This window comes from Syngnathoides biaculeatus, chromosome 7 (assembly GCF_019802595.1).
Source record: "Syngnathoides biaculeatus isolate LvHL_M chromosome 7, ASM1980259v1, whole genome shotgun sequence".
In the NCBI taxonomy this organism is placed as follows: domain Eukaryota; kingdom Metazoa; phylum Chordata; class Actinopteri; order Syngnathiformes; family Syngnathidae; genus Syngnathoides; species Syngnathoides biaculeatus.
In genome coordinates, this window is record NC_084646.1 from 27,822,987 (window position 1) to 27,841,797 (window position 18,811).

General features: G+C 38.6%; 1 protein-coding gene across 4 annotated transcripts in view; it reads right to left on the reverse strand.

Annotated features, from left to right (window-relative positions):
* Positions 1-800: 800 nt before the first annotated feature.
* hps3 (HPS3 biogenesis of lysosomal organelles complex 2 subunit 1) overlaps positions 801-18,811 on the reverse strand; it is a 44,488-nt gene continuing 26,477 nt past the window's right edge. For all 4 annotated transcript variants that reach the window (XM_061824277.1, XM_061824279.1, XM_061824280.1 and 1 more), the window contains 8 exons: positions 14,051-14,228; positions 13,593-13,826; positions 12,518-12,715; positions 4,381-4,575; positions 4,023-4,127; positions 3,736-3,942; positions 3,338-3,425; positions 801-3,161 (listed from right to left, as the gene is read on the reverse strand). In XM_061824277.1, coding sequence (XP_061680261.1) covers positions 3,034-3,161; positions 3,338-3,425; positions 3,736-3,942; positions 4,023-4,127; positions 4,381-4,575; positions 12,518-12,715; positions 13,593-13,826; positions 14,051-14,228 — 1,333 coding nt within the window. In that variant the 3' untranslated portion in view covers positions 801-3,033. The remainder of the gene's footprint in view (positions 3,162-3,337; positions 3,426-3,735; positions 3,943-4,022; positions 4,128-4,380; positions 4,576-12,517; positions 12,716-13,592; positions 13,827-14,050; positions 14,229-18,811) is intronic.

An 18,811-nucleotide genomic window follows, 5' to 3' on the forward strand; every position in this document is an offset into this window, starting at 1 on the left:
ACACATCACTCCAGTTCTAAAGTCACTACACTGGTCTACACCAGTCAGCAGAAGAACTGACTTCAAAGTTCTGCTGCTGGTTTATAAACCAAAAAATGCTTTTGGTCCTCACTACATGAAATAAATTATAATATATTCTAAACCGAATAGGCCTCTGAGATCTCCAGACTCGAGTCAAGCAGTGGAGAACAAAGTCCAAACCAAAAGAAGTGTAGTAGCATGCCATTGTTATGCTGAACACAAATAGAATAAGCTGTCAACAGAATTGAAGTCAACCCTCCAGTGTCAATGTTTTAAAGTCCAGGCTAGAAAGAATTTTTTTTTTTTTTGTCTATCATGCCTGTGGTTGAGCATTTGAGTTTTTTCATTCCTTAAATGATTTCTCTTGCACTGCAGTGCATTTTTTCAAGTTGTTGCTTAATTTTTTTGTACTTTGTTTTAAATTTTTTTTAAATTACGTCAGGCACATTGAGTTACCTTGTGACTGAAATATGTGATATAAATAAATTTGCCTTGCCTTGTGTTTTCAACTGTGACTTTTGGGTCATGTTCTTTGGAGCTTGAATTTTGTCACTTGCCAGATGTATGATGTCACTCATATGTATTACACAGTGAGATGTCTTTTTCTATTAGGGAAAAGCCCAACTGACATTTTGTGAATCATTATGGCCACATTAAAATCATGTACCCAAAATATGCAGGTGAATAAAGTAAATGCACTACACCTTCAAAAAAAATTGTGATGAATAGGGATACAGCAAGGGATCATTTAATGTGGTGGTAATAATCCAGGATGTATATTCAGTTCCAGGATGTTTTTATTTATTCACAGACAATAATTTTTGTTTCCAGGTTGATTTTTTTCCATTTACAGTATTTTCAGTTTTATTTCCAGTTCGTTTTTTTTTCTTCAGAGTATGGTTTTTTTCCCCCATTTCTTATGTTTAAAGGCTGTTAAACTCCTAACCACACACTTTAATAACTTTTCTCAGATAGGCATTATATTTTTTTTAACATTTCTCTCGTTTAAACACTTTCAAAGTTCAGACCTTTGTATGTAAAAAAAACCCCACTACTGTATACCACAATGAAACAAAAGATCAAAAACTGATAGAGACTAAAACATTTGAGAAATCTATAAACGTCCTTCTATCCATATTCTTCTGCTTTATAAGTTTTCCTACTAAAAAGAAAAATATTACTTTTTCCATCCATCAATTATCTGAGCCGCTTATCCTCACGATGGCAGGAGTGCTGGACCCTATTCCAGCTGCCATTGGGCAAGAGGTGGTGTACACCCTGAACTTGTTGCCAGCCAATCACAGGGCACATGGAGACAGACAACCGTTGCACTCACAATCACACTTAATGGCAGTTTAGAGCGTCCAATTAATGCATGTCTTTTTTTATTTTTTATTTTTTTGGGGGAGGGGGAAGCCAGAGTACCCGGAGAAAACCCACACAAGCATGGGGAGAACATGCAAACACTACATAGGCGAGGTTGGGATTTGAATTATATATATATATATATATATCATAATTATAGAGGAAAGCTTGATGTGAATGAAGACAGCATGGGGAGGTTAAAGGGGGAAGGATAGGCATGGAAGAGGATGCTAAAGGCACACGCCCCCCCGGTATTTGCTTTGTGCAGAACAACATCGTTTTGGCTAAGGAGCCCCTAAAATGGCACCAATGAAGAGAGACACTTACAAAGCACAGTTTAAACTGCGAGCTATCAGTTACGCGGAGACACATGGGAATCGAGCAGCTGCAAGAGAATTCAAGATCAACCAATCCATGGTTCGGAAGTGGAGGAATCACGAAAATGAGCGTTGACAGAATGAAGCAAAGGAATTTCTAACCGTTGGATACCGGTGAAAACAGGTTGTTCAAACTGAAGTTGCGAGGTTAGGGATCAACTCAGAATTACATGGGCAGAGCTTGTTAAACATCTCAAGGCAACTGGCCCACAGTCAATACGAAAAACACTGATAACACAAAACACCGTAATGGATCAAAATACAGCATTGCTAGTAAAGAAAGAAAATGAGAAGAAGTGGGAGTGTAGTCAGTGGTTGCGTCGTGGTACATTCGCCTGACTTCGGTGTGGCAGCATGGGTTCAATTCCCCACTAAGTGAAGATGTGAAAGGGAGCGCTTAACTGTTCTCCGTATCTATATGTACCCTGCAACTGGAGATTACCAGAGACAATGGTGTAGTCCCCATTTCCAGTGACCCTGTACCTGATAAGCACTATTGATGGTGAAGTGGTCAGATGACACCAAAGTTAAACCGTTTGGAATCCTAATTCCAAGTCCAAAATTCCTCCCAAAATGTGTGCAAACCTGGGGACCAACTACAAGAAAAGTCTGACCTGTTTCTAGTGGTTTATCCCAGTAGGGGGTGCCACAGCGTGTCATCTCAGATGAAACGCTCATATTTGTTCGGCACAGTTTTTATGCCCTTCCTGACGCAACCCCTCAGGAGACCCCAGCGAGATACAAACTCACGACCCATGGTTTAACAAACCAATGCTCTAACCACTGAGTTATGGGACCTCTAAAATTCTGACCTGTCTACTGACCAACAACAGGTTCTTCAGCGAGTAGTAACATTTTGATATAGTGGCAAATAATTATTTCCATCAATGAATTGCAAAATAATTGGAATGTTTTGTTTGATTAATTTCAAGATTTTTTTTATATTCTCTCTGTGAAAATACACCTACTATTAAAAATCAACAAGGGATCAAATTTTGTATATTTAACATAATAGTGATTTGTATTTTTAAGCATTTGTTATTTGTTTCTAAGACAAAGTATGTCTTGACATGAAATCAGTGGTGGTGCAAAAACAGGTTGAGGAACGTCTTACTGTGCTAAAAATAAATTAGTGATGTCATCTATTCATTGACTTTAACTTGACTTTCATCACATTATAGACGCCTACAGAAAATACTTGTACGCCTAATAAGCAACAGCTTTTCCTGTATATTACTACATTTCCTGTATACAGTATCATTATAACGTGTTAGGCTAATAAATGTCTCTGGGTGCAGGTCAACAAGTGAGGTAAGAAGTACGAAGCTGTGCCGTCATCAGGTATCAGCTCCAGGAAGTGTGCTGGACTTGTCTCCATGGCAACCACAATCAGCGTCTCTGTTGGCACGGTATTATAATTTAATCTCAAGCATTTCACAAATTTTCATTTGCATATTCTGCACTTTTCTTTTAAACAGAGACAGCATTTAGCATGACTTTTTAATACATCTAGCAAAGAGAATGAAGTGATTGTTACTTTGTTTATACTAGTTGATTTGAAGTTAAGATTGTACCTTTGAGAGCAGCCAACAGAATGCTGTCGTCTGTTGCAATTCTTGTCCGATTGCAAAGTTCTGGGAGCAGCTTCTGCCACCATAAATCCTACCAAGTTTTAAAAAGATGAAATTAATGAGCTAGCTAGACTCAGAACAAATAGCTTTCTACAAATACACTTACAGAAAAAAAAAATCCATGGACAAAATTAAAGCAAAGTACACAGGGATTGGGGCTCAAATCTATTCGGGTTTAGAGATAGAGCTGCTGTGTGCATTCAGTAAATATGAAAATAGAAATATTGTGATCTTTTGATAACATCCAAACCAGTATATTTGACCACCCACACAATTTAACAATTGGTAAAAAATAAGGCAGCTGAGAGGAAAAACAAAAGCATTTTCACACATAGACAAACCATATATTGATCTTGCAAGTGGTGATTGGCGTAGGCTATAATTGCTTGGGGGCATCGATCCAGAAGGTCTTCAATGCTGCAATTATAATGCCCTCTTCTGGTAGCACAGAGAAGGTGCAAGCTGAAGCCCCATAATTGTTTGTCTGACAAACTTTCCAAAAAAGGTGCGACTGCGGCCACAGACAAGGATGGGCCACATAGGAGCGACTGCAGAGAATACACATGGCCATAACCACAGGTAGAACAAAATTACAGGATTCAATACTTTATGTGGGTCTATCTCGTACCTGCATTTTGTGTAATGCCTCCAGGTGTTGGAAGCTGGTACTGTGAAGTGGATTGAGAACTGTGAGCCATGGATACAAAGCACCATAATGGGAGCAGGAATTAATCTGAAACACACCCATGACGCTGAGGTTTTAGTAAATGAGACATTAACTTCTCATTGGGCTATTTACATGCAAAATCATTTATTTCTGTATCTTACATTTGGCCTTCTGATATTTTAGAATTACTTTGATTAGTGGCAGGATTGGAAAACAATAACGAAAGCATTTTTTTTTAAATAAATGGTATGGATTTCTTTCATCTATAAAATTCATCATAAGCAGGGGAAAAAACCCCACTCCATTTCAGCTACCTTACCAGATCATCAGCACTCTTTAGTGACCTGTGTGCTGGAGGTTCATGCAGTTGTTTGTCAGTACTTGTGTGAACGAGTCGGTCAATGTAGACAGAAGACAATCTGAACAGAAGCTCTTGAATGACAGCTTCGTGTGACGAGGCCATGAGCATGGCCTCCCAGAAATCCACTTGTAAGCTGTTTTCACAGCCCAGCACCTAGATAGAAATACAAATGAGAAAAGTCACTAAACACCACAAGAGCCAGGCATGGCTCGCGAGCCGTAGGTTCACGACTCTTGCAGTAGACTATTCCATCTGACATTGGGGCAAGATATGGTGCGCACACTGGACTGGTTGCCAATCAGTTGCAGAGAACATATAGATGAGTGGTATTTATCTTGCACGCTTTGCATTTATAGCCAGTACTGCTTTCCCAACTGCGTACACAGGAATATGAATTTCTCAAGCACAGATATCACAATTCAATAAAAATACACATCTGTCAAAGGTTAAAAACTGCTGGTATGACTTTATAGTGATTAGTGACCATGCACCAATATCTATGAATATTCAAATAGACAAACTTTGTCACTGCCCCTGCAATTGGCGATTTAAATTTATATGGCTGCAGAATGAGAACTTTGTTTCCTTCTTAAAAAGTAAAATTGATTTATTTTTTGAAATTAATACAGATAAAATGGGAGCCTGTACAAGATGGAAAGCATTGCAGCTTACATTCGAGGAGAAATTATTAGTTATACAAGTTCTAAATCTAAACAACAAAAAGCAGAGCTGTGTGATTTAGAGAAGCAAATAAAGGATTTAGAAAATGACTTAGATCAGGTAGATGATCCACTTAGATATAAAGAATTGCTATTTTAAAAAAGTAAATATAATAAATTATCTACAGATAAAGCGGCAAAATGTTTATTATGGCTTAAGCAGCGTTATTACGATCAAGGTGAAAAAGCGGGTAAACTTCTGGCTTGTAGGATTAGGAAATTACAAACGGAATGGGCAATTAATAGCATAAGGACATCCAATGGAGATTTGACTGTTGATCCTCAAGAAATTAATAGTACTTTCAGGGATTTCTATGAACAATTGTATAAATCTGAAATACAACAGACTTCGTTTGAGAGGGATGCATTTCTTGATTCACTTGTATTTCCAGTCCTATCAGAGGAGGCAGAGCAAAACGTAGATAACCATCTCAAAGAAGAAGAAATTTCTGCTGCCATTCAAAGTATTAACACTAATTATGCTCCTGGGCCCGATGGACTGACTATAGAACTTTATAAAAAATTTCAAAAACAATTATTGACTCCATTGATGGACATGTATATAGAATAATATAATAAGGAGACTCTCCCTCCTACATTGAGACTTGCATTGATTACCCTGATCCTCAAACCTAATAAGCCTTCCACAGAATGTTCCTCGTGTAGACCAATAAGCTTGATGGGATGCGATACAAAAATAATTTGAAAAGCCCTGGGAATACGATTGGATCAGTATATACCTAGTTTAATACATAATGATCAAAACGGTTTTGTTAAAAAACGTCAAGGATTTTACGATATTCGAAGACTTTTGAATATATTACACGAAAAGGCAGAGTGTAAAGACAGCACTGCTGTCGTTGGATGCACGTCAGGCCTTTAACAGAATTGGTCACTTTTATTTAATGTTCTACCGCAGTTTGGATTTGGCAATAATTTTCTTAAATGGTTAAAAATTTTATATACAAACCCCACTGCTAGTATTATCACAAACAGTATTTCTTCTACACCAATTGTTTTGGAAGGATCCACACGCCAGGGCTGTCCTCTTTCCCCAATGTTGTTCATTTTAGCCTTAGCACCCCTGGCCATGTCGATTCGTATGGATAGAGGCTTGACGGGCATCCAAATTGGTGATCAAGTTCACAGAATCTCTCTTTATGCTGATGTCGTCATTCTCTTTTTGACTAAGTTATCCACGAGCCTTCCGAATTTATTGGAGCAAATTAAAAAGTTTGGTAGTTTCTGAGGTTATGTGATTAATGATACAAAGTCATCCATTTTATTTTTAAGTACTGAAGAGAGACTTAATCCTGTAGTTAACACTCCTTTTTTGAACACGAGAGATGGATTTACTTATTTGGGGTCAAAATTTCCCCTGACGTTAACAATATCGTTCAGGTTAATTATGACCCTTTAATGTTGGAGGTACAATAGTTACTAGACAGGTGAATGATTATGCAATTTCAATGTTGGGATGTATAAACAGTTAAAATGAGCATTTTGCCGAACGTTTTATATTTTTTTCAAACCGTACCTCTTCCATTACCACCACCATTCACCAGACTCAATAGAATGCTCCTGAATTTTATTTTGAATAATAAGAAAGACAGATTAAGACTACAGTTGCTTTATATGCCTTATGAAACTGGAGGGTTACAATTTACAAACTTTAAATGGTATTACTGGTCTGTTCAACTACGGTCAGCTATGTATTATTTTTCAACATCACCATCACCCTCTTGGGTAAAAATAGAGCAAGCAACAGTACCACACCTTCTATTAAAGTATTATTTATATTCTGCCGAGAATAGAGTATTAAAACGGCAGACCAAGAATCAATTTTTGAAAAATACTATATACTATATATACTATATACTAATACTGGTTTGAATCACACAAACATACAGGGGACACTCCTTTACTTTCACACTTCTCTCCCATATGTGGTGATGCGAGTTTTAAAGCGGGAAGAGCAGATGGGGGTTTTAAATTATGGGCAAATAATGGTATAAAATCAATAGGTGACCTTTATGTAAATGGTGAAATGCTTAAATTCATTCAAATATGTCGAAAATGTTGTATTCCCAATAAGCATTTTTTTCCTTGGTTTTCCTGGCTGTGTGGTTTAGGTCATTGTCATGTTGAAAGACCCAGCCACGAACCATCTTCGATGCTCTAACTGAGACAAAGAGGTTCTTTCCCAAAATCTCACAATACATGCCGTGGTCATCCTCTGCTTAATACAGTGCAGTCATCCTGTCCCATGTGCAGAAAAACACCCCCAAAAGCATGATGCGAGCACCCCCATGCTTCACAGTAGGGACGGTGTTCTTGGGATGGAACTCATCATTCGTCTTCTTCCAACACGGTTAGCGGAATTATGACCAAAAAGTCTAATTTTGGTCTCATCTGACAACAAAACTTTCTCCCATAATGCCTTTGTATCATCCAAATGGTCATTGGCAAACTTTAGATGGGCCTTGACATGTGCTGGTTTAAGCCAGGGAACCTTCCGTGCCATGCATGATTTCAAACCATAAAGTCTTAGTGTATTACCAACAGTCACCTTGGAAACGGTGGTCCCAGCTCTTTTCAGGTCATTGACCAAGTCCTGTCGTAGTCCTGGGCTAATTCCTCACCTCTCTAAGGATCATTGAGACCCGACGAGGTGATATCTTGCATGGGGCTCCACTCCAATACAGATTGACCGTCATGTTTAGCTTCTTCCATTTTCTAATGATTGCTCCAACAGTGGACCTTTTTTCACCAAGTTCCTTGGCAATTTCTCCGTAGCCCTTTCCAGCCATGTGGAGTCGTACAATTTTGTCTCTGGTGTCGTTGGACAGCTCTTTGCTCTTGGCCATGTTACAAGTTTGAGTCTTACTGATTGTATGGAGTGGACAGGTGTCTTTATGCAGCTAATGACCTCATACAGGTACATCTGATTCAGGATAGTACATGGAGTGGAGTTGGACTTTTAAAGGCAGACTAACAGGTCTTTGAGGGTCAGAATTCTAGCTGATAGGTGTTCAAATACTTATTTGCAGCTCTATCACACAAATTGTTAAAAAAAAAAAATCAGACATTGTATTTCTGGATTTTTCTTTTTAGATCATCTCTCTCACAGTGGACATGCACCTAGGATAAAAGTTTCAGACCCCTCCACGATTTCTTAGTGGGAGAACTTCCAATATATTGTATCAGGGTGATCAAATACTTATTTTCTTCACTGTATATTGCGTCGTAATGTGGATATGCGCAGTGAAAGGACAGGATTGGTCAAACCTACTATCAGTCAATCATCGCAATGTGATCAACACTTTGGGCACACCTGAATCAAACGATGGGACGGATGATAGGCTTATGTCCTTTTAGGGGGGCATGCTCGACACATTGAGCACTTCTGAGAGAGACAAATAGGAATGCATAATCACACTTATGGGCAATTTGGGGTCTCTTCTTCTTGGACCTCTCCTGTTCAGCTTCTATATGCTACCCTTGGGTTAATTCTTCAAAACTTTAATTTTGACCATCACAGCTATGCAGATGACACAGTTATATTTAGCAGTGTCTCCAGATGACTACAGTTCAATTGAGGTATTGTTCAACTCTCTAAATCAGATAAAACGGATGAGCCAAAATTTTCTTCAACTAAATCACAAAACTGAGGCAATTGTTTTTGTAAATAAAGAAAAGAGAATTGCTGTTAAACACCTGGATTCTCTATCTTTAAAAACCAAAGACCAAATCTGACACCTTGGTGTTCTGATTGATCCAGATCTGACTTTCAACAACCATATCAAACCAATCACAAAAGCTGCCTTCTACCATCTGAAGAACATATGTAGAGTGAAATCTTGTAAGTGTCAAGCAGACCAGGAAGAGCTCATCCATGCCTTTATCTCAAGTAGACTTGACTACTGTAATGGTCTTCTGACTGGACTCACAAAAATAAATAAATAAATAAATAAATAAATAAATAAAAAATAGAAATGCTTACGGAATACAAACCCAGGAGAGCTGAGATCGACTGACTCAGGTCAAATAGTGGAGCGCAGAGTCTAAAGCAAACATGGTGAAGCAGCATTTATTATGCTGCACACAAATGGAATAAGTTGCCAACAGAGTTGAGGTTAGCCCCAAGTGTGAATGTTTTTAAATCCAGGTTGAAAACTCTTCTTTTTTTCTCATTTTAGAATATGTCCACTTTTTGATCATATTACTTGCACTGTATGTACGCGGTTTTGTCTTTTTTTTTTAAATTTATATTCTGTTAGTCTTTTTTAGTGTTTCTGTCTCGTTTTGAATATTTTATCTCTTTGTTTTCAAATTCTTTTAATCATGTAAACCACATTTGAGTTATTCGTGTATGAAATGCACTATACAATTAAAATTTACTTTGCTTTGAACAATGTAACATTTTTGGAATGTACGATGTAGTAATTGAACCTGGAAAAAAAAATAAAATAAAGCATGTAGACAACATATAAACTCATGACTAAGTTCATTACTCAATTTAGTACACTATCAAATAAATTTTTGACATTGAAACACCATTCATCCATTCCGGCCCCAGAAAAAAACAATTACATTTTTGTTACATGTTTTGACATAATATGAAAACATAATAAAAGAGAATGCAAAGAAATCCACTTGTTATATTAAGTGTTAACTGTGCAAGTAGCAACAGTTGTGGCCAAAAGTTGAGAATGACAAGTATTGATTTGCTACCTCAGTGTTTTTGGATCTTATTATTAGGTCTTACTATCTTATACATGTTACAGACATGTTATGCAGTTATACAGCTATTTTATACAGATCTTCAAACAACAAAAGACCAACAAAGTGCCGGGCCCAGACCTTGTGTCCCAATCCTGCCTCAGTCTTTGCAGACCAACTTACTCCTGTCTTCACAAAGATCTTCAACATGTCTCTAGAACTATGTGAAGTACCAACCTGCTTCAAACGTTCCACCATTATACCGGCCCCCCAAAAAGGAGCAGTCTCAGGTCTTAATGACGACAGGCCTGTTGCCTTGACATCTGTGGTCATGAAGTCCTTTGAACGCCTTTTGCTGGACCACCTCAAGAGCGTTACAGGTCCCCAACTGGACCCACTGCAGTTTGCCTATCGAGCAACCTGGTCTGCGGATGATGCTATCAACATGGGTCTGAACTTCATCCTTGAACGTCTCGCCAGCGAGAGTACCTATGCGAGGATCCTGTTCGGGGACTTCAGCTCTGCGTTTAACACCATCATCCCTGAACTCCTCTCCAATCAATGCAAGTCAAAACGAGCAGGCACTTGAACATTTTTTTCTCCTCATTAACTTCCTCATCAGCGAACCTAGCATTTTCTGCCTTGTGCCATTGCTGGGACACGCACTGTGTTGGTCCAAGCAGTCTGAGTATTATTAATATATTTTATAGACTATCGCACGATTCATCACTTTAAAAAGCTCCTTTTGCATAATTGTCATTGCACTGGTCTATTACGGAAACCACGAACAGGTAAAGGCACTTTGTATAAGCTTAATGCAATGTGGGACGTTGACACACTTATCTCTCACCTAATCTAAATGACTCTAATCAGGAAAAGTTCCTATAAACAGAAATGTCTCTTATTCTTTGTTGTTCTTGTTCTGGATGTCGTACCCGGGCAGCACCGACTGCCGGAGAAAAATTCCTTGTGTTCTTACACACTTGGCCAATAAAGCTGATTCTGATTCTCATACTAAAGTATAATTACAAGAATTTCATGTGTCAAAGGCTTTTACTGACAATTAAATGAGTCAATGTTTTGCATTGTTGACTCTTCTTTTTCAAGACCTCTGCAATTCACCCTTGGCATTCTGTCAATTAACTTCTGGGCCACATCTTGACTCATGGCATCCCATTCTTGCATAATCAATGTTTGGAATTTGTCAGAATTTGTCGGTTTTTATTTGTCCACTAGTCTCTTGAGGATTGAACACAAATTCTCCATGGTGTTGAGGTCTGGGAAGTTTCCTGGCCATAGACCCAAAATAATGGATGTTTTTCTAAGTCACGTAGTCACATCACTTCGTCTTATGGCAAGGTGCTCCATCATGCTGGAAAAGGAATTGTTTGTCACCAAACTGTTCATGGATGGTTAAAATTCATTTTCATGGGAAATAGGGACTTTGCAATTAATTTCAATTCATCTGATCACTTTTCATAACATTCTGGAATACATTTAAATTGCCGTCATAAAAGATGTAGTAGATTTTGTGAAAATTAATATTTGTGTCACTCTCAAAACTTTTGCTAACAACTGCACATATATCCATCCATTTTCTTATGCGCTAATCCTCACGAGGGTCACGGGAGTGCTGGAGCCTATCCCAGCTGTTAACGGGCAGAAGGCACGGTACACCCTGAACTGGTTGCCAGACAATCGCAAGGAATAGAGACAGACAGCGGCACTCACAATAACACCTAGGGGCAATTTAAAGTCTGCAATTATTGTTGCATGTTTATGTAATGTAGGAGGAAACTGGAGAAAACCCACGCAGGAATGGGAAGAACATGCAAACTCCACACAGGTGGGTCCGGGATTGAACCTTGCACCTCAGAACTGTGAGGCCAACGCTTTCCAGCTGACCCACCGTGCCGCCACTGTATATACTTACTAACTTTGTGTATTTAGTGTATCAATCAGTTTTCTATACTGCTTATCCTCATGAAGGTCACATGAGAATATTCCATCTGTCATTGGAGCAAGAGGTGGAGCAAACACAGAACTGGTGTAATTAAAGGGGAAATCGAGTGCTTTGCATGAACAATGTATCCAATATGGCAGTATCGGTTGATCGGGAAGATGGAGGAATACTTCCATACAGATTTGAACCTGTGGCTGTAAATGTTGAATATTCGGATGGTTCTTTGGGGGGGAACGTCTTTTCCGATTGTGACAAACTTACACGTTATGCATTCAGCAGACATTTGACTTTCATTCCAGTTCAGTTTGCAGTGCAAACAAAAAAGGTAATTGAAAGCTCCCCCCCATGTCCCAGGAGAGCAATTTCAACAATGTACAGTAAAAGTTATATTTCCAAACTCCACAGGTTGTGCTTCAAGCAGAAGTAGAGAATGACAAGGAGAATCACAACCACAAAAGATCCCATTCACTGCTTGGAAGAATAAAATCCACGTGAATAAAACTTTGCTAGATTTTAAGCACAAGGTAATAAATACCTGTAACCTTAAGCAAATGGTGATGGAGGGGAATTTGAGGGAAAAGTGTGGGCGTCCCATTTGCTCATACATTTTTGTTTAATATAAATTACAAACAGTTATGTTTGAAAACAAATTTAATACAATACAAAGTACAATTTCCAATGGAACACACACCTGAAACATATGGTCCACTTGTTCAAGCTGAACTTTGCTGTTCTCATGCAGAGCCACCATTGTAGCCACCAACAAGCCAGGCTGGGACTTTGCCATCTGTTGGGTTAATACTGTGGGACAGATGTTCATGTGCTGGTCTCCAATTCCTCCGTGCAGTAACAGCCTTGGCTCCTCAATGAAGCCATATACCAACATCATCTAAAAACACAATGGGATGAGCTAATTTGAGTCAGGAAATATATAAATCAAAGCAATTTTTAATGACATAACTCATTTTAACTATGAAAATAATATACATCAATTTAAAAAAGGGAAACTCTTTGGATACAGGAAATCACTTTAAAATTATATTTCAATATAGTTCAAAGCTAAAAAATGTTTAATATTTTTGGGAAAAATCTTATTTATAAAATTATATTATTCAGATGCAATCAACACTTTCTTGGAACTCCATTTGCATGACACGTGTGGCAACTTGTACAGAATGAGTTTCACTTTTTGAACATTGATTCATTAATCCGTACTGCTTATACTCACGAGTGTTGTGGGTGTGCTGAAGCCTATCCTAGTTATGCTTGAGGTGCAGCTGTAAAGCGTTGGCCTCACAGTTCTGAGAACCGGGTTTCAAACCACGACCCCGCCTGTGTGGAGTTTGCATGTTTTCCCCGTGCCTGCGTGGGTCTTCTCCGAGCACTTCGGTTTCCTCCCGCATCCCAAGAACATGCGACATTAATTGGAGACTCTAAATTGTTCCCAAGTGTGATTATGAGTACTATTTGCCCTGCGATTGGCTGGCTACCAGTTCATGGTGCACAACGCCTTCTGCCTGAAGATAGCTGGGATAGGCTCCAGCACACCCATGACACTTGTGAGGACAAGCGGCTCGGATAATTAATTGATGAAAGGCTCAAAACAACAGTATTTATTAATCCATGGGATTAAAATCTTAATATATTGACTGAAAGTTGATAGATCTTTTTGGGTGAGTGTTAACTGCTGTACAGCCGTTTCCTTCTATCACAATGTGTGGTCAAATTCTACAAGTTAAAACTTTCCAAATTCCCTGCACTCTAACCTCAGCATGTCTCTCCATTAGCTGTGTGTACAGTGGCAAATCATCCAAACGCAGCAGCATGGTTGCCATGGTGATTGTTAGCGCAACAGACACGCCCACACTGTCCTCCAGTTGCTGCAAGATTCGAAGTGTGCGTGCAGGATTGACATTTGTCATGGTGGAGCTTGCGCACACACTGATGAGCTGCAAGGGTTCTGATTGGCTAAAAATGTCTATCACCTCATCCGCTGCTTCCTGGGGAGAGAAAACTGTGATTACTAATGAAATTTTACTCTGTGATCTATCTTATTGTGGCAGTAATTCTGAAAATAGCAGATGAACAGATTATTTACAACTATGTTTGACAATTTGCTTTATTTGTAGCTCATATCTCCAGTCGACAGGATTGGTGGGTAGGCTGTTTTGTTTGCGAAACTGTGAAGTACAGTATTGTGTCAAGTGTGAAGTGACTACGTTACCTGACTGAGATGCAGGTCAGTCTCTTCCAAAAGGTAATGCTTCAGGTAAAACAAAAAGCCTGGGCCATAGGAGTGTGGGCTGCTTGGAACGGGGCGATTCCTGGCCATGACATCAATGACTGAAAGGCCGGACATTCTGTAATATGGCAATGCCTGATGACAGTAACTCTGGCTTCCCCTTTTGCAGACAAGAATATGGGAGTAGAATTTAAACACTTTTATTTAGGATTAAAAACATTTTTCATCATTAAGTCTTTATAATTTGTTTAGATTTCTGATCCCAGGGAAAACTTGTCTTGAGTGTTTGTGGTGATAGGCCTTGCTTAAAACAGAGCTCACCGGTGCCTCTCTCCAGCTTGCAACCACACAGCCAACTAAACAAGTCTTCAGAGACTGGCTAAAAACATCTTACACGCTGGTGTCCTATTTTCCCCAGAAACCTGGATAGTCCAGTACTTCCAACCTTGTGGAAACACTTTTGGGAAAGACCCTTTACTGTTGCATTTTTAAACAGGATTTTAATTTTTTTTTTTTTACCCGTAAAGGTGTAGATACTGTTCTAATAATGGAGAAAGACTTTCTAGTGGAATTTTTTACATTTCTCCAAAATTTGGCCATAATATGTGGTGAGATCTGTATCTATCTGAACGGATTATCGGCACCAGCAGGCATTTGAACATTTTTTTCCCTCTGGCAATTAAATCATTAAATTCTTCAGCAAATTTACTATTTTCGACTTGTGCCATTGTTGGGACACTCACTCACATCTTGCTTGGTTTTCGTACAAATCAGATCTCAAACAAAAATTTCGAGATTTTTTTGCTTTGGTTTTTGACCGAAAATCAGTATTCGAACACCCTGACCAGCTGAATCACGACGAAAAAAACAGAAAAGACATAACGCGCGCGGCGCAACTAGTTGATTCACACACTCCTTTGCTCACAGACGTTTCCCAGTACTGTAGTGACTTTTTTTCTTCAAATTGAGCAACATTAACCCCCGATCATGGCTCCAAAGAAGGCAAGTGGAGCTGAAAAAAGAAAGGTGTGTAAAACTGTCAACTTCAAAAAGGATTTGATAGCAGAGCACGAATCTGGTGTGCATATTTCTGAGCTATCGAAGAAGTATGGAATGGCAAAATCGACGATCAGCACCATTCTGAAACACAAGGATGCGCTCAAAGCAAGTGATGTTGCTAAAGGGACAACCATGTTGACCAAGCAGAGATCTTGGAGGAAGTCGAAAAGTTGCTTCTTATTTTCGTGAATGAGCAGCAGTTAGCTGGGGACAGTGTTGGTGAGCAAGGAAGGAGATGTCGTCTGATGAGCCTGAAGGCAGGAAGGATGTCCCAAGTGCCAATATTAAAGATATTTTCTAGAACTTCATCACCCAAATAAAGCTGAATGTTGCAGAGGACTACAAAATTTTAATAAAGTTATGAGCCACTTCATAAAGTGCTTAAAAGAAGGCAGAAACAAACGACAGATTCGTTCTTTGTGAAAAAGGGGTGAGTCACCCCAATCGAAGACATCCGAAACTGTTGTTTTGCATTGCTTTTTTTTTTTGTTCCATGAACACTACCTCTCGTTGCAAGTAAAACATTTCTTACGTTACGTACTTTCTGTACAAATAAAAAAACAATTCGTCTGGTTTTTCCCCCCTCATTATTGCTTGTTTAAAGTTATTCTGCACTTTTGTTAATAAAAAAAAGGTTTACAAGGCTGGGGGCCAAGTCACTACAGATACAGCAATGCGCTCCCAGCCTAGCATACTCTACTAGGGTAAAGCACACAATTCAAGCAAAAAAGAAATCTATTTCTTAAATGATTTAATTATATAAAGTATTTAAACTATACTTGTATTTCTATTATACAGTTTATTATGAGGGAAAGCAAAAAAAAATAAAATAAAATATCGCTTAAAAAAAAACTATTTCATTTTCCATTCATTGTAATGGGAAAACGTGCTTCAGTTTTTGAACGTTTTGGTTTTCAACTAGCCTTCTGGAACGGATTGCACACTGCTCCCTTTGCACAATTGTCATTGCACTGGTCTATTACGGGAACCGCGAACAGGTAAACTCTGTCCAAGCTTAATACAATGTGGGACGTTGACACACTTATCTCTTATCTGTTCTAAATGAAGAACATTTTACTTCTTGAATGACTCTTAGTTCCTATAAATAGAAAGGTCTCTCGGGGTTTGTTTTTGTTGCTTAGTTGTACTTTGTTCTGAATGTCGTACCAGGGCAGCACCGACTACCAGAGAAAAATTCCTTGTGTGTTTTTACACACTTGGCCAATAAAGCTGATTTCGATTCTGAACTAAGTCAGAAGGATAACAGTCTGTGTTTACACATTTTTATTGAAAACACACAATTTTCGTTTTCATAATTGGTTGAGCCTGCTTAGGCAGCAGTAACCTTTCATCCATGCGTAGAATATGATCACGATAAATTTTGGACCATATCTCGTTAGAAAACTGTTGCAGTTCAGAAAGATTCCTGGATTGTCTACTGTAAGTAGCTATCAAGGTCAGGACTTTATATATCCTTGAACTTTTTAATAAAGCTGGAGAAGGTTACAAAACTTTCTTCTTTCTAAGTCTTCATAATGAATATTTAAATCAATTCAAGATCACTTATGGGGTTCCCCTACAATCTGTGTTTCCAGAGTTTGGTCAGAGATGGTTTGGGGTTCTTTCTTTTACTGTTGATACGCATGATTTAAGTCTTTGGTCTACTTATTTTGAGACCACCAGTTCGGATTTCTTTTGAGAGTAATGCAATACCATGTGCAAAACATTTAGGTCCTCAAGTTGTTTGTAAAGACTCCACTGGATGCCAGTCTTTTCATGAGAGGTTGCATGTTTTCGGATCTAGCTGATAAATAGAACGAAGAACAGGGGGGAGAGTAGACAGCCCTTTTATTCCAATGAGCAAGTCGATTTCAACTTGAATACACACCTCAAAGTGTACCTGGAATTGCATTGTCTGATATGTGCTCTGGATGATAAATTTTTGAATACCTAGAATATATTTGGTACAAATAGCTTCCTATTTCTTTATTATTGTCAAAGTCAAATCTGCACTCAAGTTTAGGTGTAGGACCTGCGAAGATTTTTTTTTGTACTTCTTCCAGCTCTTACTGAACACGTACATTGATATTGTAGGAGGAAATCTACTGCTGCCTTCTTCTATTTTTAGACTTCATTTTGGGTTTTCCTTCTTGTGTTGGACAGTTTGTATTATTTCAATAATGAAAAAAAAAAGTTCATTAGTTTACATTTAGACAAATTTTGTATGAATGGAGATTGACGCTGTTACTTCTCTCCCAAGGAAGGTGATACCAAGAGCAGAGTGCAGAATTCTCAATGAGGTAAAAAGTGTCAGGTAATTGCTTATCGAAATCATTTGTGCATATCAACATCTCTGTTGGAAAATCTACCACAGTAAAGGATTAGGAATAGAGGTCATTGGAGAACACCAAGGAGGAAGCCATTGCTGAGAAAAAAAAAACAAAAAAAAAACTGCTGGACATTTAAAGATTACTAAAGAGATCTCACATGTTTCACAGCAATACTGGCAAAATATTCTTTGGACAGATGAAACCAAAGTTGAATTGTTTGGAAGGAACACAGTGTCCTGTGTAGAGGAAAAATGCCAAAGCACATCATCATAAAAACATTATGCCAGCTGTGAAGCATGCTGAAGAAAGAGTCATTGTGTGGATGTGTGTGCTTTGCTCCCCCAGGGCCTGGACAACTTTTTCTCATCAATTCTTCTTCTTCTTTTCCTTTCGGCTTGTCCCGTTAGGGGTCGCCACAGCGTGTCATCTTTTTCCATCTTAGCCTATCTCCTGCATCTTCCTCTCTAACCCCAACTGCCCTCATCCATAAACCTTCTCTTTGGTCTTACTTTCCCTCTTTTGCCTGGCAGCTCCATCCTCAGCACCCTTCCACCAATATACTCACTCTCTCGCCTCTGAACATGTCCAAACCATTGAAGTCTGCTCTCTCGAATCTTGTCTCCAAACCATCCAACTTTGGCTGACCCTCTAATGAGCTAATTTCTCATACTATCCAAGATGCTCACTCCGAGCGAAAACCTCAACATCTTCATTTGTGCTACCTCCAGTTCTGCTTCCTGTTGTTGTCATCAATAGAAAAATTTAATCCACAAGTTTATCGGGATATTTTGCAGAAAAAGTTGAATCTACCGTGTCTGTCCAGCAGTTGAAGTTCAAAAGAGGATGGGTCTTTTAACAGAACAGTTATCCAAAATAGAAGCAAACAAACAACAGAATGGCTTCCAAAGAAGATGATTTGTGTTCTGAAGTTCCCCATTTGAAGTCCTGGCCTCAACTAGATTAATATGCTGATGAATGACCTCATGAAAGGCATTCATAGCAGACATCCTCGGAATGCAACAGTTTTCTAAAGAAGAATGTGTCAAAACACATCCCGATCATTGTGCATGTCTCATCTGCAACTATAGGAAACGTTTGGTTCAAGTTATTGCTATCCAAATTCAAAATCATTTACTTTTTTTTTTCCATTTCCTGTTATGGTATAGTCTATAAAAATGTGAAAACAAAATTGTTGTGTGGCCTGTTTGTTTAGCAGATTATATTCGTTTATACTGTTTTTTCAGACTACATTTTATGACCAGTTTATGCAGAAATTTAACAAGCTTTACTTTACATATAGTTTTTCTTCCCATTATACCTCTAAGGGATGTGGGGGTCTTCTATTTTCTGTAAT